At 38.5% G+C, this 24,940-nt stretch overlaps 1 protein-coding gene across 1 annotated transcript; it reads right to left on the reverse strand.

Moving 5' to 3' along the window:
• Positions 1 to 17,246: 17,246 nt before the first annotated feature.
• On the reverse strand, positions 17,247 to 22,559 carry LOC143890062 (GATA transcription factor 8-like). The gene is made up of 3 exons (XM_077394604.1): positions 22,243 to 22,559; positions 20,971 to 21,228; positions 17,247 to 18,445 (listed from the first exon to the last, which is right to left on the reverse strand). The coding sequence occupies exons 2-3, from the start codon at positions 21,214 to 21,216 to the stop codon at positions 17,630 to 17,632; spliced, it is 1,062 nt and encodes a 353-aa protein (XP_077250719.1). The 5' UTR covers positions 21,217 to 21,228; positions 22,243 to 22,559; the 3' UTR covers positions 17,247 to 17,629.
• Between the last annotated feature and the right edge of the window lie 2,381 nt (positions 22,560 to 24,940).

Raw genomic sequence — 24,940 nt, forward strand, 5'->3', positions numbered from 1 at the left:
ATAAGATATGCATCCCCATATTTTGGAAACTGCACTCTTTGCCTAAATGAATATTTTTCCAATTGGTAGTTGATCGCCCTTTTGAGATTGTAACCTCTTATAACAACTAATTTGATAAGTTCAAATGAATCACAGAGGTGCCCTTGTTAAATCTAAGGATTTTAGAAATATGGATTTTAGAAATATAGCAACTTGATGAAATAGAGAAGACAAGACTCAATATTGGATGACCCGGAGTCAAGGCCTCCATTCATGCTTGGTATGGCCTATTGTAACACCCAATGTTGTCAAGGCGGTACTAATGATAGGTGTCACGAGGAAAAACTTTATGACGAGTCCCAGAGCACTAGTTAGGTTTCTCTCAATCTCTCTTTAGGGTATTTTCAGAAGAAAATAATTTCTGAAACCCGTTTAAAACAACTGAAAAGCCTGTTTTAACACAGCACCTGCCTTTTTCGGCAAACCAAAAGCATGTTTACACAGCACCCGCCTTTTACGGCATAAATCGGTAAGTCTGTTTGCACACGGCATTTCAATCGGTAAGTTAACTTTGGGTCTGAAACTTCTCTTCTCACCCAAATGACACTTAGTTTTTCGAAAAGCGTACGATATTAGACTCGTTGGAATCTCTTCGGAACAAGGAATCCAATGGATCTGATCGCGCGTGATTCAGAGTCCAAACGGAGAAGTTACGGACCGCAGAAGTCTTTCGAAAAGAGAAAAAAAATCACGCTTTTCGAAAAAGCACAAAAGGACGGGACCCCTGCAAAATTACCAAAATACCCCCAAGGATGATATCATCCATGACATCGCCCATGATGTCATCCATGATATCATCTGGGTGATTCACCTCCACAAATTACCAAAATGCCCTCAAGGATGATGTCATACATGATATCATCAGGGTGACTCACCCCCACAAATTACTAAAATGCCTTCAAGGATGATGTCGACATCATCTGGGTGACTCACCCCAACAAATTACCAAAATGGCCTCAAGGATAATGTCATCCATGACATTATCAGGGTGATTCATTATTAAATTCATGAACTTCATGGTATCCTTTTTTTTTCTTTCCAAATTAGAAGATACAAATTTTATGAATGTTGCAGAAAAGATTGGAGCCGCTCATCATCTGTCTAGCGAAGGTTTTCCGATGGTGAAATCTCCAACGACCATCAAGATCATAGTGAATCATATGCTATCTTTTGTATTTTTTTTTTTCATTCAAGACTTTTTTTTCACGCATTTTTACCTCTGGAAGTGGATTTTTCTTAAGATTTGTAATGCTGTTTATGTTTATTCGTCTCTGGCCTGGTGATTGATTTTATTTACTTTTCATATTCCTTTTCCGCTGAATGGAAATAATAATTCATAAAAATTGGGTAATACATTTATAAAGAGTAATTCGTTTTGTCTGTTGCAGGTAGTGTTTGGAAGAGTAATTAGTTTTCCATTGTCAGATCATTAGAAAGACATGTACACAAAAATAATATTAGAGGTGATTTTTATTTTTTAAGTTTTAATTTATAACAAATACCAATCTCATTTTTCCCCACCATGTATCATTTTATGAAAGCATTTCTTAATTCTCGTAATAGTGGAAATACAATTTTGTCGCTTTTGAATTTGCGACATTGCATTGAGTCTCTATTCTATTTTTGGTCGCTTCATATGCATTAATATTGCACTAATTGCTTCACATGTATGAGAAACAATAAAGCTACCTAATTGAATTCAACATCACATTCTAGGGTTTAATAGTTTATAGACATTCACAACCCAAATGTAACTATGAAGTGAATATTGAAAAGATCAAATTTTCTCTCTCTTATATCTAAAAGTTTCTTGCTGTTATTTTCCAGCTAAAACAGCGAAATACAATTTGGTCGCTTTTGAATTTACCATCTACCCGTGCATCGCATGGGGCTCCAATTTCCCCTCTTTTCTTTATTAGAGGAAAAAAAATCGAAAGATAAGCATGCAAAAACTAATTGTTCCAAAATTTTGGTTTTCCAAATACATAAAATCCGAACTTATCTATTAAAGGGTTTCAAAAATGTCAGGAGTCTCTCTCTAACATCAAACCTTCCAATTTCTCCCTTGCAAGGGTTGTTTCCTATTTTCTCCCCCCCCCCCCCCCCCCCCTCTCTCTCTCTCTATTGCATGAATTATCCCTCCCTCTCTATTACGTGAATTGTAAAGATAGAATCCATTGGGTTGTTTCTTATTCTCTCTCTCACCATCTCTCTATTACGTGAATATAGAATGTGCCCCTACAAAATCTGAATTCAGAGATCTCTTACCAATCTAATTTATTAATTGCCCCGTGCATCGCACGGGTTTGCAACTAGTCTTTGTATAAAAACCAACAATACCATGAAAGTAAACATTCACATCACTTTAGTTTCGTGTATATCACACTTTTTCTCACACATGCGAGAGCATGTACATAAGCATGCAAGCACATTTAATGTATATTTACAAGGCAATAGCTTCAAGAACTACGTGGGTTCTTGTTAATTTATGTTTGGGGGAGTTATTTTGACTTTCTACTTCGTGTTGGTTCTCAAAGCCTGGTTCCAGTAGTAGTTAATCTCTATGTTTTTTTTTTTTTTTTTAAATTTTCAATTATTGATTCCCAAACCTGAGAGTATAGCTAGAGGCATATCACACAAAATGTTGGGATTACTATCTAGAACGTAGATGATAATTTTCCGACTACACTCTTCTAGTGACTTCAATAACTGCAGAATTGAGTAATTCCATTCTCCACCTTTTCTGACAATTCTGACTATATATAGGGCTAACACTACCAGTGACCTCTTCAATGGAAGGCTGAGTCCTTGGCGTCGAGCGCACAATCGGTGGAAGCGATTTTTTTGAACTTCGAATCAGATCAGTAATTTTTTTGAATTTTGAAGATTAGGGTCTTGATCTTATATCGGGCATGGGACGCACAGGATCTGATCAAGCACGGAATCGTCGTCAACGATCCTTGCATCAACAAGGGATGAAAAGATGGGAGAAATTGAAAAAAAAACTACAATCAATAGCTTGCAATTCCAATTTCTCAAGAAAGACAAAGAATATTCAAGAGAAAATTTCTCTCCGAATTTCAAATCATGAAGGAGTGAGCAAAAGAGAGAAATAAGGGGCTTTATTTCACATCGCTAATACAAAGTTACTTCCTAAGCTACCCTTAACATGGAAAAGACCATTAAGGCCATACACTAAATGCAAGACATGCAGAGATGACTAAAAATAACAGAAAATGACTAAGTAGTCTACAAATCCAACTACCCTGAGGAGACATTAAGGCTGAAATAAAATGCCCAGAGGATGCTCCTGCATCACTAAGTACATCCCTACCTCCCACAAAGGTACAATAGCCAGTAGTGGAGCATCGATCGGTTGGAGAGCCAGACCAGTCGGCATCACTATATCCTTCCACCCTCTGGTGGCCATGTCGTTTGAAAAGCAACCCCTCCCTGGGGCGCCTTTCCAATAACGAAGAATCTGAGTCACACCTGCCAAGTGGGATGTATGAGGAGCACTCATGAACTGGCTAACAACTCCCACAGCATAAGAGATATCGAACATGGCCACCGTGACGTAATGAGCTTCCCCACAAGTCGTCTATATCTACCAGGGTCATGCAACAAGTCACCTTCTTCTGAGTGGAGCTTAGTATTGGGATCCATGGGAGTAGTGGCAGGTTTCATACCCCCTTTCTCTTCTAGAAGATCCAACACATACTCCCTCTGTGAGAGGGAGAGGCTAGTACCTGAGTAAACTACCTCAATGCGCCGCTTGGATCTCTTTGTCTTTTGAAAACGACTTTCCTTCTTAGATATGGCAATCGTATCTCCGTGCTTAACCCCATCAATACACTTGGATTGCTGTGACGCTGAAGAAGAACTAGAGGAAGAAGAGGATCGAGCGCTGTTACTTTAGATCATTCAGGGTAAGTTACTATCACTGCTTTCTGTATTTTTTTTTAAAAATTTCCTTTATCTGATGACCATTTAGTCACTGAGCAATTAGAGATCCTCATTTCTTACACTCCATATTTCCTTTATCTGTTTCCTGCTTATTATGGCTGCTATTCATTGTGTGTTGGTTCGTGATGGTATGCAAGAAGTTTACATTATCTTCTTACAATTAATCCAAAGAGGGATTTACTAGGGACCATAGCAAAAGGCATTTCGCAGACCGGATGTTGCATGAGAGATCATCCACATAGGCTTACTTTTCAAAAGATCTTGTTCTTATTCATTTAATTCATCTGAGGATTTCATTTTTTTCCTTTTATTTGGTTCAGTATCTCACTGTTTTTCTTTTGTTTGATTCATTGGATTGATGGCTGATTTAATTTGCAGCAAGGATTATATTTCTGAAGTACAGAGACTCACTTCTAAGCAGTGTGGCTCCCAGCCTATTGCGAGTATGATCTGGTAATTTCATTTCCCTCACATGTCTCATTTTAGCTGTAGAACATGGACTCTCTCTCTCTCTCTCTCTCTCTCTCTCTCTCTCTCTCTCTCTCTCTCTCTCTCTCTCTCTCAAAAATCTCTCACAAAACCCTCTCCTCTTTTTATAGAAATAACAAACTTTAGGGATAACATTATAAGTTAAAGGCTTATGGAAATAAAACTTGAACTACAGTGGTTCAAGTCACTTTTTTTTTCTGGTTTAATCAAACAATGTAAAAACAAGAAATTTTCCGAAAAACTTATTCTCTGGCATTGGAAAGTCCAGTGTGCGTTGTTTTTCGTTTAACTGCCACCATCTGTATGCCATTTTATTTAATGATTAAGAATGTCTAATCAGAATACAAGATGGGCCATTAGACATCATTAGTGCTCACCTAATGTAGTCATTTTTATTCCATTGTTTGAATGGTTAAGAAAGCGGTAGAGGAAGAAAGTTACTAGCTCCTTTTTTTCATGGAAACATATTCTCTCAATGAAAGTGCCAGTGGCAAGTTAAATGGTTGAGAAATGCTTAATGATTGAAGTTGTAATGTTTGGCAAACAAATTTTGGTCTTCTGTTGATGATTCTCTGATGACTTTCAATTATTAATTCCTTTGTAGGTTTCATAGCCGTCCACAGAGTGGCTGTTCTCTGAATCTCTTCTGAAATCTTGGTGATTATGGGTATTTCCTATTGTATATAGTTGTATCTGAGCTGAGGTATTAAGTTCTAAAGTCTAAGCTCTCAATCCGGCTATTTGGCTTATGGCAGTTTTGAGAAGTTTGGTTAAGTGTGGGGGTTGTATCCAACAAATTAGGTTTACCTTGCAACATTACTTTGATGAGGTCACAGACTCACAGTCTGGTTGAAGGCTGTATCCCCTTCCCAAAAATTTTAACTTCCAAGCTTCCTTTCTTAGTTGTTTTTTTTTTTTTTTAATTTCTCTGAGGTCTTTGGATTGTGGGTTGGATATTTGTTTGTTCGAGACTTTGAATTTCCCTTCTTCTTTTTTATCGATAAGCTGGGATAGAACAGAGACCTCTATCCATATTTGATCATAAAGCTTAGATTGGAGTTGTGCTATGGGATAAGGTATGTCATGTTTTCAACTTAGTAATCCATTTCGAAGCTACCCAACTTTCAAAATAGTCAGTTTTAATGACTTTGACTATGATACAAACAGAGTGTTGGTTTACAAACTTCTGAATGAAGATGGGAAGTATGATATACCTAGATAGAAATGCCATGCCTCTGCGATTGGAAGATTTTTCCTTTTTCTGTGGATTATCTTTGGATTAGTAAATTTCCTCTTCTATTGCCTTTTAGAAGAGAGATTTTGTTTCACGTATATGTCAAACTCCGAAATTTCAAAATCAAGAATATTGATCATAGTGTTTTGGTTTTAATTATGGGAGGGAGCTTCCCTTTGATGTCTTTCTTCCAAATGGGATTTGACACTAAAAACCCAAATAATTAAATGCCATATTTCTATAGAAAAACTGCATTTAGAGAATACGTTTTAGCACAGCTAGCATAAATAAGTTTTCGACATTTTCTTAATGAATAGTTTTCATATCATGCAAAACTCCCATGAATTTTCTGTGGTAAGAATTCAAATATGATTAGACAACTTAAAAGCATTTGATGAAAAACCTACTCTCTGGATCTAATAGATTTCTTGGATTGTTAGAATGTCCACTAAAAGCAAGGATAATGATCTCTTTAGTGTTAGTTGTCGAAAAAAATTTATCTCTTTAGTGTGCTTGAATAACCTACTGTATGGATCATTTATCAGCAAGACAGCATTTTCATTGGATTATTGTCACATTTGTCCTAAATAGTATGTATTTTAAATTTTGGTTCAGAGGAATTACGTATTCAAAATTTCTGCTTTTTGATAAAGAAAGGAAATCTTCTAATGCTTCAGTAGTTGCATTTCATAGGCTCCACATTAAGTGTTTTGTTGTTGAGCTTGCTGGCTTGAGTTGCTGTTGGGGAGGTATACTCACAAAGCATGACAGTTGCTTGGGTCGAATCGGTCGATTAAAGAAATAAAATAAAGTTTCATCTTACTCATGACTAAGGAACAGTAGACAATGTTCATCACTTTAACTTTCTATTGATGTACGAATTGAAGTTTCATCTTATTTATCACTAAGAACAGTAGACAATGTCCACCACTTGAACTTTCTATTGATACGCTGGCTTTCATTTGTTAGCTTAGAAGCTGTGACTTTGCTTGATTTTCATTCTATTAACGTTTACAAAATTCAATTTGCCATTCTTCCCTCTCTTTTCATGCATTTATTCTTCTCTCTTTTTACGAAACTGAATTTGTTAGTCTTTGCCCATTCTATTTCATCTTTGTTTTTCTTTGTTTTTAAGGTTTGTCACAAGTATTGATTTTCTTACTAGCTAGTGTCCATGCAAAGGCTTTTACTCTTGGTGGTACTACACCTGGCATCCATATTTTGAGACGGCTCGATGGTCCTTTTGTTTGAAGCATTAAACCTGTAAAAGAAGGAATGAATAAAGAAGGCCCCCCCGTGGGTAACGAATCCAAACTCTTAACTCTTGATGTCTGATAGTGAAGGAGAACAATACAAGAAGTATAGCAGGCCAATTAAAGATGAGAGGCTAGTAATCTCACCATCTTTTAGGACACGACTAAGTCTAATGTCCCAAACTCCCCTCACCTCTCCCCCCTAAGTATGTAAATTGCTAACTTTGTACTCTCTATTGATCACTAGATGGTATAGGTCTGGAAATGCAAGATAGAAACGGGAGCTCCATTGGTAATCCCGGTATGGTGGGGTTCGGAGGCATCATCAGAAATCACTTTGGAAATCCTCTCTTTACATATTCTGGGCAGGCAGGATTATGCGATGCAAATGAAGCTGACGTCACGGCCCTTCTTTTTGGCCTCAACTGGTTTATGGAGCATAACTTGGCACCTCTTATAATTGAAGGTGACTCGGCCAATACAGTGGCCTGGGCGTCAAACCGGAAGTGTGGACCCTGGCGGCTTGCAAACAAGATTGACAAAGTGAGAAATCTGGTGAGAATTTTACGACCTCTTGTGGTCCATCGGAGGAGATCCGCAAATTCCTCGGCGGACGCGCTTGCTAAGGCGGGAGTTAATCGGGCTATCAATTTATGCGAGTCCTTCATCCGCTCCCGGATTTGAGTTTTGTTTTTATTGTAATTAGTCAGGATATTTTGGATGACCTGGATACTGTTTAGTGTAATTGGGGACATCTTCTCCCTACCATTTATGTTGGAATAAAATTCTGTTACCTTTCTCAAAAAAAAAAAAAATGCAAGATAGAAACGAGACCCCCTAACCAGAGATCTATCCAAAATCTTGTTCCCTCCCTCCTCTCAACTCTAAACGTAACTAAAGACCCAGATAAAGACACGAACACACAAATGGACTTTCATGTATCAGAACCTTTTCGTAAGAAAGTGTTCCTACTTTCTCAATCCGTCAAACCCGCCAACGCTAGCACAATGACTACGTGGCATCACTGTCACAGTGAGGCCTCTCGTCCGAAACGGCAAGTGGACACCGTGCTCGGGAATGTCTTCGGCTCCAAGTGGCCTCAGCTCATCTCCCCTTCCTGAGTGGTATTCCCCCTAACCACCTAGCGTCTCACCCAAGGAAGCTCCCTGGCTTCTTGTCGCTATCACGCGATGTCACCACCAATATCCATGTCAAACCTCGCCTCCTTCGTACTAGGATATGCATCTCTGCATCTGCTAGCCGCAAATCTGTCACCGTCAGAAGAGCCAAATCTCTTGCTCCGCCATATCATATCTTCACATCATGCCTAGGAAACCAGAACTCCCCGCCTATAAAGGGGGAACAAGACCCAGACTTCCCTCCCTCCTCTCAACTCTAAACGTAACTAAAGACCCAGATAAAGACACGAACACACAAATGGACTTTCATGTACCAGAACCTTTTCCTAAGATAGTGTTCCTTCTTTCTCAATCCGTCAAACCCGCCAACGCTAGCACAATGACTACGTGGCATCACTGTCACGGTGAGGCCTCTCGTCCGAAACGGCAAGTGGACACCGTGCTCGGGAATGTCTTTGGCTCCAAGTGGCCTCAGCTCATCTCCCCTTCCTGAGTGGTATTCCCCCTAACCACCTAGCGTCTCGCCCAAGGAAGCTCCCTGGCTTCTTGTTGCTATCACGCGATGTCACCACCAATATCCATGTCAAACCTCGCCTCCTTCGTACTAGGATATGCATATCTGCATCTGCTAGCAGCCAATCTGTCACCGTCAGAAGAGCCAAATCTCTTGCTCCGCCAAATCATATCTTCACATCATGCCTAGGAAACCAGAACTCCCCGCCTATAAAGGGGGAACACCCCCCCTCAACACTCAAAGGAAGAGGATGGATTTGAAACATCCATTCACCACAATCTAGAAAGAGAACTTTGGTATCCTTGCCCGAGGATCACACATCGAGCACTCAGTTGAACCCATCTTCTCCGCTCCCTAGAAATCATACCCTCATGTGCGCATATCCGCCCTCAGTTCACGATGATCGCCTCACCTTTGCTCCGTTCAGTTCTACTTTCTCAAGATGCCTCGATCTAACTTGAGTGTCGAAGAATTCCCCCGAAATTCTGGCTCCGGATGGTCCTTAACCTTTTGTCTGTGGACGCAGGTCGCAGGTTGAGCCAACCCACCGTGTAAAGCCCCACAGGAAGCAAGACCCTAGCATCCGAACCGCACACATCCAAGAACCAATTCATGCTGCATCAATTCCTAATGATTTTAAGCAACCCCTCAGCCCTACCCTACATCCCCAATTCCCCCAACCCCACTCATATTTATCCCCAAAGACCGTGTAGTCAAAATGTAAGTTGTGTACAGAAGGCCTAGCAGGTAAATTGGTTGGGGACGTTGAATAAGTAGGACCTATATGTACTCCTAAAAGATATATATGTCTAATCTTATTTGCCAATAATCTTATATGAAAGGGAGTGTCCAGACAAGTTCACATAAAGCCATTTTGGGGCCCCTCTTTTTCATTTGAGAACCACCACCTCATAGCTGATCGTATGGTATTCATTTAATTCATCTGAGGATGAACTTCTCTCCTAAAACGAAAAGGATTATTACTTAAAAGAGTTTTTATATGATGGCCGACCGGGTAATTTACAAGGACTAGGTGGCAAACCACCTAGCCCTTGATTTTTGACGGTCGGGCATCATATAAATTCTCTACTTAAAATAATCTTATTTGCAAATAAAAACTGATTTTGTGGCATCAGGAGGCCCTTAGTCAGCAGGTACTCACATGCAACAAATAACTAACTCTTTGAGATAGTAGAAAATTTTGTTGTCCGATTGAAGAAAAACCTTGTCAAAGACACGGTAGAAGAGTAGGGTAGAGGTGGCAATAGAAAGGATTTGGAGTGCTAATGATGAAGCTACTCATCTTAGAAAAGTAGCAAAACATAAAGAAATTGTTGGTGGGAATATCCTTCAGTCAAGGATGTAAGAAAGAAAAAGAGAAGCTTCAAGGCGCGTAATCTCTTTTCTTAAGACAGTATTCGCCCCCACCAGTTGTGTGCAAAGGGAATCCACGAATTACCTTCAAGATACAATGAAGCCTTGTAGAACAGTTCTCCAAATGTTTGATGACGCTTTGCACAAGTGGAATCAAACCCAAAACACCTTTCAAGAACTTCACGCCTTAAAGAAAATCACTAAAACTGTTTATGCAGAAAACATATTTTAGTTCTATGTTTTATGATCAAAACTATCTTAAAAATACAAGTGAGAGAGATTGCTAGAGAGAAGAAAACTACAGCAATAATTTTTTTTCTCATTATTAAAAGACAGGTTTTTGTTCATTTTATAGAATCCTTGATGTCTATTCACTAAGAGAAACATCTCTTAAAAACATCCCTTTGATTGGTTTGATTAATGACCATTCGATCACATTTCTTTGTGATTTAAGTGTCTTGGATCAACCACAAAGTGTCCTTTGTGTATGAAAAACATCCATGGCTCTTGTGAAAGAAAAGACATGAAGAAATGATGAAAAACGAAAGTGAAAAGCCATGTCTGTTTTCTCCCAACGGATAGTTTTTCAAACCGTCGCGGTCGCCCGCGGGCATGCGCCTATCCTTTTTATTTTTTTACGATCCAAAGAACTGTGGTCGACCGACCTTCCGCGGTCGACCTCCGACACCTCCCTAGAAATCAATTTAGTTTCCAGTAACCAATCCGCGGTCGCCCGGGATACCCCGGTCGACCGGCCCTGTCTTAAAATTCTTTTTATATTTAAAATTAAAAACTTGTAACTACATTTTAATTTCCAAATACTACTTTGCATTTTGAAAATTCTCTAACAATTCCCCCACCATTTTTAAAATGAAAATAACTTTCTCATAAGGCTTGGAAATTTTATTCATAGATGAAGGTATCTTACGATTTGAACCTTCACTTAGTGATGATATATCAAAGTTAGCCAGAATTGCATAGTAGACGTATCTTTGAACTACCTATTCTATTCGGTTAATCGGACATACCATCACACATAAGATTTCGTCTTTATAGGTAGTTTATAAAAACCGACACGTGTATTGGCCTTGTGTCTGTAGCTCAGTTTCATGAGTACTCTAGAGACTAGCCAAGTCTCATAGGAAGCAGCACCACTTCCACACTCACATAGGTAGGCTTAAGAGTGCCCCTATAACTATAGCACATTAACATCCTGTTACAAGCCTATTAAGAGCCAATTGCTCATCCTCCTCAGTTACATGTACCAAGCACTTTACCTTGGGATGAAAATAACAAATATTATAGTGCTTGCAATCACTCCATATGATGTACTTGGGCTCATTGAACTCAAGGCCTGATATCTCTTCAAGCATTGAGTTGAGTTTCCATCATTGGTGATCATTGGCTATTAGCTTTAGACCCATCCCCATTGATGTCTTAAACATCAAATCTCTTGCCAGACCTTTAGTTAATGGATCAGTCAAGTTTTGACTTGATCTTACATAATCTATAGTGACTACTCCATCAGTAAGTAACTGCCTAATAACACTATGCCTAAGTCCAATATGCCTGGACTTACCATTGTACACATGGTTATATGCATTTGATAGTGTGGCCTGACTATCACAATGCACATATATCGATGGTATAGGTTTAGGCGTAATAGGAATTTTTATCAACAAATTCCCTAGCCACTCAGCTTCTTTACAATAAGAAGCCAATGCAATAAACTATGTTTCCATTGTGGAAGTTGTTATGCATGTCTGCTTTTTTGAAGCCCACGAGATAGCTCCCCCACCAAGAGTGAATATTCATCCACTTGTTGATGAATGATCAACATGCTCAGTTAACCAACTGGCATCTGTGTATCCTACTAACACAACTGGATACCCATTATAAGACAACCCATAGTCTATAGTGTCTTTCAAATATTTTAGTATTCTGTTTATTGCATTCCAATGTAAATTACTAGGATTACTAGTGTGTCTACTTAGTTTTCCTACTGCAAATGCAATGTCCGGCCTAGTACATGTCATAGCATACATCAGATTTTCTATGCCACTAGCATAACTTAATTGAGATATAGATCTACCAGTATTAGGATATAATCTTAAACTTGAATCAAAAGGTGTAGAAACTGGTGTGCAATTAAAGTGATTAAACTTCCTAAGTACTTTTTCAATGTAATGTGACTGGGAAAGAATAAAGTTATTACCTTCCCTTATGATTCTAACACCCAGTATTACGTCTGCAACACCCATGTCTTTCATATCAAAGTTTAAAGATAAAAAACTCTTTGGTTCTTGTGATACTATCATCACTACCAAAGATCAACATATCATCTACATATAAACATATAATGATACATTTTCCACCTGTGTACTTGCTATATACACATTTGTCTGATTCATGTATTTTAAAACCATTTGATATTATAACCTTGTCAAATCTTTCATGCCACTGTTTAGGGGGTTTGTTTAAGCCCATAAATGACTTAATTAATTTACTTACTTTATGCTCTTGACCAGGTAGGATAAAACCTTCAGGTCGATCCATATATACTTCTTCATCAAGTTCATCGTTCAAAAATGTTGTTTTAACATCCATTTGGTGAATGTGAAGATTATATATAGAAGCAAGAGCAATTAGGATTCTAATGGTAGAGATTCTAGCAACAGGAGTATATGTATCAAAGTAATCTAATCCGGCTTTTTGTGTAAAGCCTTTGGCAACCAACATTGCCTGAAACTTTTCTATGGTTCCATCTACTTTCATCTTCTTCTTGAAGATCCATTTACAACCTATGGGTTTTGATCCAGGTGGTAAGTCAACTAATTTTCAAGTTTTATTACCCATAATAGAATCCTTCTCATCACTGATAGCCTCTTTCCAAAAGGCTGCATCTTGAGATTTAATGGCTTCTTCATAGGTTTTAGGATCAGGTTCTACTTTTAGATCTATCACAGTAGAAGTTTTGATCTTATTTCTTGATCCATATACAGGATAGATAACAAAGTTAGGACCAAAAGTTCTTTCTCTTCTATCTCTTTTACTTCTTCTAATCTCATTAGGTACCTCATTAGTCTTCTTGAGGTTTTAATGAAGATCTATAGGTGGGTTTGAATCCATTAATCTAGGAATGGAAGAGAACCTGTTTTCAAATAAAGTTGCATCCCTAGACTCAATAATGGTATTCATTTCTAACAAGTCATTAGGTTCTATGACTAAGAACCTATAGGCTTTACTATGATTTGCATATCCAAGGAATATGCTTTCAATGCCTCTTTCACCTAACTTCATTTACTTAGGTTTGGGTACTTGAACAATTGCTCTACAACCCCAAACTCTAAGATAATTTAAGTTGGGCTTTCTCTTTTTTCATAGTTCATAGGGTGCAATATGAGTTTTCTTATTTGGAATTCTATTAAGGATGTGACAAGTCGTTAGTAAGGCTTCACCCCAAAATCCTTTACTTAAACCAGAATTGACTAACATGAAATTAACCATTTCCATTATGGTCCTATTCTTTCTTTCAGCAACACCATTCTGTTGTGGTGTATAAGGGGCTGAAAACTCGTGTATTATTCTCTTAGGGAATTGGTATTCCCCTCCTCTATCAGATCTAATACATTTAATTTTAGATTCACATTGGTTTTCTACTTCTGTCTTATAAGTCTTAAACTTATATAAGACTTCATCTTTATGGCCAATCAGATATACATAGCAGTATTTTGAGAAACCATCAATGAATGTCACAAAATACTTCTTGCCTCCTCTAGTTGGAGTGCCATGTAAATCACATACATCACTATGTATCAATTGAAATAAAGAAGTAGATCTTTCTACACTAGGAAACGGTTTTGTAGTCATCTTAGTCTACATGCATATCTTATATTTATTATCTACCAAGTTTTCATCACATTTAGATAATAATTCTTACTTTACCATATCATGCATTTTTCTAAGATTTACATGTCCTAATCTATTATGCCATAAAGAAATAGACTCAAGGATGTAAACAGAAATATTAAGTTTATTAATATTCATCTTCAACATGCCCTCATACATATAACCCTTCCCTACAAATGACCCACCCTTGGAAAGTACAAACTTGTTAGACTCAAATACAAGTTTAAAGCGATTCTTATTAAGAAGGCTATCAGAAACAAGATTTTTTCTAACATCAGGTACATGGTATACATCAGTAAGAGTAAGGATCTTTCCAGAAGTGAATTCAAGTTTCAATTTGCCTTTTCCTTTGGCTTCTGCTGTTGAAGAGTTCCTCATGTATAGAACTTTTTCATCTTCGACTGGTGCATAAGTCAAAAATGTGCTTCTGTCTTTGCAAACATGTTTTGTAGCTCCCGAATCGATCCACCAAGCATCTTCTCCTTCAAGAAAATTAACATCGGATATCATGGTAACAAACTTTTCATTATTTCCTTGAGTGTTTGACTTTTTAGATCGACACTCCCTCTTGCAGTAGCCCATTTTGCCACATTGGAAACAAGTTCCTTTGCGCTTCTTGTTCTTATCAGAACCGTTGCCATTTTGATGCTTCCTCTTCTGATTACCTTTCCAATGTTGAGTATCGGTCATATTGACATTTTCCACCACATGAACTTTAGAAGATAATGGTTCAATATCTTCTCGTTTATCTCGAAGCCATGATTCTTCCTCAACTTGGAGGGTTAATTTGAATCAAATCTTCAAGAGACATCTCCTCCTTTTTATGTTTAAGACTTTTTCTAAAGTCTTTCCAAGACGGTGGCAATTTGTCAATAATCGAGGGTATGATGACTGTATCATCAAGATTCACCCCTTGTTGATGAACTTGACTAATGATTTGCTGAATCTCATAGATTTGATCAACTACCAACTTATCATCAGTCATCTTAAAATTTATAAAATGATTTACTACAAACTTTTTGGCTCCGGCATTTTCCAATAGATACTTTGTCTCTAAAGCCGTCCAAAGTGCTCCCGCCGACTCCATATTATTGTAGATGTCAAACAGTTCATCGGTCATGGCATTAAGCATGTGGCCCTTGCACTAGTAGTCATCCTGATCCCACTTCCTTTTTTTACTGGCTTGAGCAGTCGTCTCATCTTCAACAATCTCCAATTTTGGTGTAATAAGTACATACACCACTTTTAGAGTAGTGAGTATAAAATGAACCTTCTTTTGTCATCTTTTGAAGTTGCCTTTGTTACAGCGTTACAACTTCACAAAATCTTGTGTCATTTGCTTCATTGATTGCGCCATGAAGATCTTCAGAATATTGTCTTAAGATTGTTGGTAGGAATATCCATCAGGCAAGGATGTAAGAAAGAAGAAGAGAAGCTTCAAGGCGCGTAATCGCTTTCCTTGAGACAATATTCGCCCCACCAGTTGTGTGCGAAGGGAATCCGTGAATTGCCTCCATGATACAATGAAGCCTTGTAGAACAATTCTACAAATGTTTGATGACGCTTTTGCACAAGCGGAATCAAACCCAAAACACCTTTCAAGAACTCCAAGGCTTAAAGAAAATCACTAAAACTGTTTCTACATAAAACAGATTTTAGTTCTATGTTTTATGATCAAAACTATCTTGAAAATACAAGTGAGAGAGATTGCTAGAGAGAGAAGAAAACTACAGCAATAACTATTTTTCTCATTATTAAAAGACAGGTTTTTGTTCATTTTATAGAATCCTTGATGTCTATTCACTAAGAAACATCTCTTAAAAATATCTCTTTAATTGGTTTGATTAATGACCATTCGATCACAACTCTTTGTGACTTAAGTGTCTTGGCTCACCCACAAAGTGTCATTTGTGTAGGAAAAACATTAATAACTCTTTGGGAAAGAAAAGATATGAAAAAATGATGAAAAACGGAAGTGAAAAGCATGTCTGTTTTCTCCCAACGGATCATTTCTCGAACCGTCGCGGTCGACCTGGCTACCACGGTCGCCCACCGGTATGCACCTATCCTTCTTTTTTTTTTTAACGATCCAAAGAACCGCGGTCGACCTCCGACATCTCCCTGGAAATCAATTTAGTTTCCAGTAATCAATCTGCAGTCACCCAGGATACCCGGTCGACCGGCCCTGTCTTAAAATTCTTTTTATATTTAAAATTAAAAACTTGTAATTACATTTTAATTTCTAAATACTACTTTGCATTTTGAAAATTCTCTAACAGAAATCACTATAAAGGTGATCTCAATCAATGAGAGAACCAACCATGTGCCTAACTGGGAATAGCCACTCGAAGTTTTAAATAATGTGAAAAGTGGCTCATCAAAACAAGAGACTAAATATCATTCCTCATTTGAAGATAGTGGGGAAAAAAATAATATGGCGACCCCATGTCTTTGAAAAGCCATCTCCTCCACTGTGTCATCTTCTACCAAATGTCACTATCAAAAGCATAATAATTGGAAGACGGGTGACCATCCAACACCATAAAATTCCCCTATCGAGTGTCCTTTTAAACATTAGGGTGTTTTATAATTGCAGTCCTGTCATCATTATGACATTTCTAATTGTTGGCCAATAGTTTTGTGGAAATTGTTACTATGAAGGCTATGTCTTGCAGCCAGGCATTTTTTGTCGTGTTAAATCAGTGTCTCCAAGTGGTGAGAGTGGGGTAGGGCAGGTGGGACTATGGGAGAAGGAGAGATTTGAGAGGGTGCCTATGAGTTGAAGGGTGAGAAGTGGCTAAAATATCGGGAAAAAGTCTATCATGTAATGAGTGGAGTATTTTGTTTCCTGATTTTTCAGGTTTTTCTTGCACTCTCCTCACTCAATCTCTCTACCATCTATCCTTCTCCCACCATCCCTCACCATTGGGTCAGCTAATGTTCCTGGAACAAAAATTCATGGTAGCCAAACGTGCTCGAAAAGTGTAAAAGGAGAGAGGAGTGCCATTATCTCAGCAAGGAGTGAGGAATAGTGAGGAATTGATCGATCTCTTTCTTGAAACAAACGAAAAGGAAAAGAAAGATGAAACATAAATCATTGATCAACTGAGTCCTCTCAGGAGCTTGTTTAAGAATAAGAAAGAGGGATCCTCTTATTTCTCGAACAGAGGATTCATGATTATATATCCTTATGCACTTAGATACAAATGGTCCAATGGGAGCAAGAATTGTTCCACGAAACGCCTTCTACATAATGCCTTCTGCAATTGTCCCTAGCAAATCACCCCTTATAAATGTACAAACACCATGTGATAAAGAAAGAAAACCACGACCAAAAACCCCATGAAGTCATTGAACTCAACTGATAATAAACTGATGAAAACATGAATATCAAACCAACTGAACATTTTCCTAACAACATATCAACTGCAAAAAGAATTTAAAAACCACAAATTCAATACCTGAAAAAAGAACCTAAACCACCATTCCTAAACCCTAACTTAATACCATAATACTAACCCTAACTCTTCTCTCTCCACCCCCATTATATCTTTCTCATGTTTCCTCTCTCACCTAACTAAACTGTATCTTTCTATCTCTGCTCTTCCTACTTCTATTTCCCCCACCCCCAGCTATACAAAAGTAGAAACTTCAAAAGAACAATCCAACCCAACAAGAACCTTCTTTCTTTCCCAAACCCAAAAACCCTCACTCACATGCCATTAGAATCAAGGAGGGGCCGGGTGTTGCTCTTTCTCACAAATTCCGGTACCGGCGCAGGTCCCTTCTCGCCGAACTTGACCCTCATCTCCACAACCTTCTTATGAGAATTCGAGTGCAATGACGCTACGAAAGTCGGACTCGCAGCGGGCCGGTACTCGGGGAACAACCGGCCCGACTTGTAACGAACCCCACAAGCATTACAGAGCGTTTTGGGCCCCATGGGTCCAGCCCGCCATTGTGGGGTCTTCTGTATCTCACAATGCATACATTTCCGTGGCAGATGTTCAGACTGGCGACTCTGATGAGAAGTAGGGGGTCGATCAGTGGGGGGTTTCTTTTTGCGGATCTTTTTCGGGGGTTGGGATTCTGCGAAGGTTTCTAAAGCAGAGTAGGGGTCTTGGACAGTCCAATCAAGGTTCTGACGATCTTGACAGTTGATCTTCATGATCTTGCGAGATGCACCGACATCAGTTTCGAAGTTGGAAGGAACAAGTGGAGGGAGTGGGAGTGGGGTGAGGTCTGAGGTGGAGGAGGTGGGGGAGAGGAGGGGTGGAACCGGGCGGGGAGAAAAGGTGGCGGGTCGGGGGCGCTTGCTCCTGGCTCGGCCCGGAATGACTGTGTCTGAGCTGAGGGGAATTGGTTTTGTGGAGTATGAGCTGCTTTCGAGTACAGAGACCGGGCTGGAGGAACGGAACAGTGAGTCCTTTTGGTTGAGTTTCTCCGAGTCATCTGGTTCGGCCTTCCAAGAGGAGAACGAGTCCTCCACGAAATTCGATAGCCATTCTAGTTGGGCGATGTCTTCGCACTGAAAAACAGAGAGAAGAAAAGGATCAGATAGAGAGATGGAAATAGATGGCTTTATGATGTCTCCGGGTTAACTCGGAAACTCTCCGGGTGAACTCGGAAATGCAAAATTGTTTGAGAGGGATTAAATTGCAGGGAAGAACAGGGTGGTTGGAAATGAACAGGATGGTCCTGTTCTTCCCTGTTTCAATTGCAGGAAAAATCATGCAATCCAAAAAGGGAATTTATAGTTGGAAATGAATTTTCCAGTGTTTGGTAATCTCATTTTGCATAGAAATTTTTTTCCAAAATCGAAAATTGTCCTCATTTTTATACCTGCTAGAAATTTTTTACCCAGGTGCAAAAATCAATTGAAATTTAACCTTAGTAATCAAAATTGTGGACCAAAATCTTGATGGGAAGCCATGTTAAATAAAGGGTACAAATTTTTTAGGCTACTGATATCGGCATTATCATGTTTTGATAATTGCATAAACTCAGCTTGTCTTTTAGGTTTTTGGCAACGGTAATCACCTCTGACAGCTGTTTAAATAATAAAGGACAACATGAGTTAGCGCAAACACGTTTTTATATGTTTTTTACTTTTAGCCGAGATTTCATATGGAGTGCGGCTATAGTCCAGTATTCTTTAAAAGTACTGTACGGCATAGTCCATGGGATGATCCAAACCGTTCATTTGTTGGGCTACGATGAATATAGATTGTGCCCCAAAAATCACTTCCATAAGATGATACCAACCCCCCAATCTGTAGAGGATAGGAGGGTTAGGATCATCCTACGGAAGTGATTTTTAGGGCACAACCTATTTACCATATGGCCCAACAATGGACGGTTTGGATCATCCCATGGTGTGGGCCATAACTAGAAAAATACTGGACTACACGGCCAGACACCATAAAAAACTCGCTTTAACCCCAAACATGTTTTTTACTTTTAACAGCTTATTAAAATATATTATAAGGGAATTCGTGGGCGATTATCAAAGATGCCCCCCAATATATTCCATTCGCCCTAGCATGATTTTGATAATAGAGCGAACTCATCTTGTCTTTTATTATTTAACCAGCTAACCAGGTTTCGAAGGCTATTACAATTCGCTAAAAGCTCTCAACAGCCAGTAAAAAAAAATAGAAGATAACGATAGTGATATATATGCCCCCCTTTTTGTCACTGGGCCACCTCCTCATGTGTATTTAACAATTGATGGCCACAGAAGATTTTTTATAGGGAAATGATTTCAGCACAACTATGTTTATACATGCCCTCATGTATTTCATCTTTTAGCATTTAGGGCATGTTCCGCAACACAACTATAGAGAAATTTTAGAAACGGTTATTTATCGCTTTGAGGATTCCTATTTTTTAGTCGAAAAAGTAGCAGAAATTTTTGAAACAGACCTTAGCGGTTCAAGCAGCCGAACATGATTTTTGAGATTTTTTTGGCTTTCGTCATTCTCCACCCCTAAAAAAGAGGGAAATCCCGTAAAAGAATAGTTGCCGAACACACCCTTAATTTTCCCGTAAGTGCGCTTTTGGGGACCGTAAAAACCCTTTTACAGCTCTTTAAATATTAAAGACAAGAATGAGCGCCACGTATCAAAACATGTTTGTGTTGAAATCATTTCCATTTTTATATTGGCTATTAATAATTTTTCTTTTTCATTTATCACCCCACTCCACCTTGCTGTTACAACTCCCAGTGAGGAGCGGTTCTAAAGAAATGATATTTCCACCACTTTCATTTGTCTTTTCCTGAAAATGAAAATAAGACAAACAAAATTGGCGGAAATGCAGTCTTTTTTAAATAACAAACAAAAGGAGGTAGAATAGAGAACACGGTTTCTACACGCTAGTGTAGATAAGTTATCTACACACTAGCTTAAAATTCAGTGGGGCCCACATTATTTGGATGATCCAAAGCATTCATTTAATTGGCCCTCACATAGATAAGGTGTTGCCAAAAAATCAGCTTCATAGGATCATCCTAATCCTTTGGACTGGAAACAAATAATGGACAGATTTGTGAAGGTTTATACACGTCCATTTTACCTCCACAAATCGTAGGGTTGGGATGGTCCTATGGAGCCGATTTTTTGTGGACACCCTATCTATGTAAGAGCCAATCAAATGAATGGTTTGGATCACCCAAGCAATATGCCCTCCACTGTATTTTAAGCTAGTGTGTAGATAACTTATCTACACTTGCGTGTAGAAACTGTTTTCTCGTAGGAGTATCATTTCTAGAAAGGGTTAGTGTTTCAAGCTGTCCGACTAGAGAACATTATGTAGTCCGTATGCTAAAAACACATGGGCCCACATTGTTTGGATGATCCAAAGCATTCATTTGAGAGGCCCCGACATAAATAGGGCGTACCCAAATTTTCAGCTTCATATGATTATTCTAACCCTTTGATTTCTGGAGCTAAAAAACATGCAGATTTGTATTATATTAGAACAAAATAAGTATATTCTTCTGAAAAATGCTAATATTAAAGTAGTAAAACTAAACTAAGGGTAAAAACTCACAGGAACTGAAAGCTCTGCAGATAAATCTTCCTCACTGTTTTGGCTGTTACCATGCCCGGAAAACCCAGAACCGGTACCGGAATCCGGCACCGGAGCGGCGGGCCAAACGGGTCCCAAAACATCCTCATCACCTCCCACAAGTCCTTCCACTTCCTCATTAGTAAAATCCAATAAGTCCTCAATATGGTCAAAGAAATCCCCACAAATATCTGTATCAATTTCCTCTGTAAAACTAGGCCCAACCATGGTTTCACCTATCTGTGATAATTCAAAAAATAATGAGAAGAACAGAAGATGAATAGAAATTTAAAGGGTCACTTTCAAATTTATAGAGTATAATGGGGAAATATTAATACAGTGATCTTATAAAAGATTGCGTATGAAGGTGTATTTCCGTTATTTAGAAAGTAACAGCTAAGAAGGGATATGCATGATATGGTACGCGTAACATGTGCCCCCCTACCCAATACGCGTTTCTTATTCCTTTCCGCGTGAAGGAAAAAACGGGGATTAAAAGCCCCAGAGGCGTATTTTAGCAACCCTGGTTCTATTTTTGGAGTGAAAATGCTGTTTTTTTTTTATTTCAGTGAAGTACAAAATTTGGGGGAAAATTAAAGAGACTATAAAATGGTGGGAATTATACAAGGAAATTGCAGGGGAAATGTAGGGATAATTTGGGGGTGGAATTTAAATGGGTTGTGGTTGTTAGTTAGACATGAACTGTCCCACATTTAATTTTGAATGCAGACCCAACTGGCCAAGAGGGTTTTAATGAAAAAATAGCAAGAAAAAAAAGTAAGAAAAATGTGAAATGGAGGAAGAATTTTAGGTTAGAGGGCGGAATTTTGACAGTTTTCCAAAGATACTGATATTTGCACTACCATGTTTTGATAATTGCTCAAACTCAGTTTGTCTTTTCTGTTTAAATTGGCTTCAAAGAACTTTTTGCCAACTGTAATAACCCTAGAAGCCAATTAAAACATAAAAGACAAGCTGAATTTGTGCAATTATAGGTTAGAGGGCAGAGTTTTCCAAAGCTACTGAAATGAGCACTACAATGTTCTGATAATTGCACAAACTCAGCTTGTATTTTCCGCTTTAAATGGCTTAAAGAACTTTTTTGCCAACTGTAATAACCTTTAAAGCCAATTAAAACAGAATAGACAAGCTGAGTTCGTGCAATTATCAAAACATGGTAGTGCCAGAAATTTGCTTAAAAAGGAATATTAAAAATGGGGGAGCATGAAAAGAATGAGAGTTCTGACTGTATACCTCAACAATATAATCTCCAATCTTTCTGTCTCTCTTCAAAATCAAACTACAACCTAAAACCCTTTTCCCTTCAAACCCCAACAAATGCAAGGAAAAGAAACCTCAATTATCTTCCTCCAAACAAAGAGACCCTTTAAAAATCTCAACCAAATTTTCCCAAGAAGAGAATAGGGAGAGTGATGAAAGGAGGAGAAAGCTAAAAAGGGGGGGATAAAGAAGAAGAGGGGAATGGGGTGTAGTGTCTCTCTACTAAAACAAACAACTAGTAGTAGTAGTTGTTCTTACGGTAGGTGAGCCTCCCCTTCATTGCTAGCTGTCTTTTTACGATCTCTTACTGTCGTGACGTTGAAGCTTTTTGCCCTTTTTCTCTCTCTAAGATATATGGGTCCACCCCCACCGCTCTGTTTTTTTTCTTTCTTTCTTTCTCTTCTTTTTCTACCCTTCCGTTATTCTTCTTCTTTTCCTCTTTTTCTCATTGTCTTTCTTAGGAGTTGCAGAGGAAGAACTGAGGGGTAATTTCACAGTACCTTTTTTTATAATGCCACTCTTCACTCTAAGATAAAACCGGGTTCCCCCTATGACTCTATTCTATGCTGTTATTTCCCAGGTTTCACATTTACGCGTGATTCTAACTTTTTTTTTATTTTTTATAGGAACTTGCTAGGCCATTTCGCAGATGAATTTTGCATTTGAGAACAGCCACACAGGTTGACTTTTTGGTAGATTTTGTCTTATTATTATATTCAGACGAGGTGGCTGTTCTCACATGTAAAATTCAGCCGCGAAATGGGTTTTCACGAAACTGCCTAGCAAATCGCTTTTTTTTATAACTGGGAAAGGAAAGGAGGGTAAGGTAAAGAGGAAATGGTTTGTATTAGGACTGCAACAGGGTCGGGTTTTTCAAAACCCTAACCCAACCCTGTATCCCATTATCAAGGTCAGGGCCGAAAAACCTCAACCCATTCCCCGCCCTACAGGGCTCAGCACGGCCTTGGCCCTGGCCCGCCCTGATTGGGCAAGGGCGGGCCTGGCTGGCCCTGATTGACCCCAGTGCAAATACCTATTAAGAGTGCCAAAAATAAAGCAACCACATATCATATAGAACAAAATGATCAATAAACAGAGAAAGGGAACAAAATAAGACAATATGAATTTCAACAACATGACGGGCAACAGAGACAATTAATAATAATAATCTAAAGAAACATCAATCCAAGATAATATAAAACATTAACAAAAGAAACATGCATAGATGGTTCAATTCTATAATAGAAAACTTAGGGTCGGTCCGGATTAGGGTGACCTGAGACATTAACACAGAACCCGACCCGACCGTGAGTCAGGGCCTAAAAATGAACCCTGACCCGCCCTTAGGGTTGGAAATTCCAGCTCAGATCCTGTTCGGGCTCAGGGCAGGTCAGGGCTGACAGGGCCAAACTTGCACCCCTAGTTTGTATAATGTAACTAGGGAAAGCTTGTGGTTTTGGAATGGCAATAATATCCTTCAGTTTTTTTGGGGATTTACACGAGTGGGAGATGATAAAAATTCATCCCTATCTTTACCCGACACACCCATTTTAATGGTTTTCTTGGAGTAAATACATGAGGTGTTAACGAATCCACTTAGGATCCGGATCGGGATCAAACTATGTCTTGGTCACGATCCGTTCAAATCACTCATAATTGAAATCTTTTTCCAGAGTGCTTTTTAGGACATTACTTGTAATGGGTCATGAATTCATGATCCATCTGTGTCTTATGTCTTGTTCATATTGTACATAGGTCTTTATAGTTGAGGGAGAGAAAGGGGAAGAAATTCCAAAGAAAGAAAAACAGTCTCGAAACGAAAAGTGGGAAAATACCAAACAAAAACGAAATGTAGTTTCCCATTTTGAGAATAGTTTCTAAAGATTACCGAATTATTCCTCATATATGGATATACCAAAACAATAACGAAAAAAGGAACGTTTTTTTCGTACCTTACCACTCTCCATTCGGATCCGTCGGATTTTGTGGCCACGTATCTGAAATTATTTTGAACCTTAGGATATGGATCCAATGGACATATTCAGATCCAGCGTTGTGCTCAAAACTTGTCTATTTACGTTAACGGATGGTGTGGGTCCATTGATACCCCTGTAAATAGGAAGTAAATGTGGGTCCTATTGAGATTTAGAGGTTAATTACATTGATTATTTGTGAAGCGGTTCGATTTCAAACTAATATGCTGCAATCTTAGGTTAAACTAATTATCATTAATACACTACTTATCTAAAGACAAGAAAGGATAGCTGTAAAACCACTATAACTCTATAAGGAGGTTGTCATGATAATAAAAAAACAAAAGGGGGTGCATTTATCATCGCCTTATAAGCTTGATTAAGAACTCAATCAAATATTTAGAAAACAAAATAGATGGATTTAGCCCTCTTGTTCCAAAGATCACTCATTTATCCACAAACTCTTTGCTAGTGCATATAAAAAGAAAATAAATGATTTTATCTAAAATGAAGTTTGTTTCTTTTATAAAGGGTATTATACTATTATACTATGGCTAGTTATACAGGCAGTAAGGCATGACCATGTTTTGATAAAGGGGCGGAATCAACTTGTCTTACACTATTTAACCAGCTGTCAAAATTCCCAAAAAGCTCTCAAAGAGTCAAAGACAATTAAGAGTAGGGGTGCAAGTTTGGCC

Source organism: Tasmannia lanceolata, unplaced genomic scaffold (assembly GCF_043159265.1).
Source record: "Tasmannia lanceolata isolate RefF3 unplaced genomic scaffold, GAP_Taslan_0.1 ptg000013l, whole genome shotgun sequence".
Lineage (NCBI taxonomy): Eukaryota > Viridiplantae > Streptophyta > Magnoliopsida > Canellales > Winteraceae > Tasmannia > Tasmannia lanceolata.

What these genes read in the sequence shown, in the direction of transcription:
- LOC143890062 (XM_077394604.1), bottom strand. Translation starts at nt 21,216, where the DNA reads ATGGTTGGGCCTAGTTTTACAGAGGAAATTGATACAGATATTTGTGGG. An exon ending in CTGCAGAGCTTTCAGTTCCT is followed by an intron (nt 18,446 to 20,970) that starts GTGAGTTTTTAC and finishes TCTGTTTTTCAG; the next exon opens with TGCGAAGACATCGCCCAACT.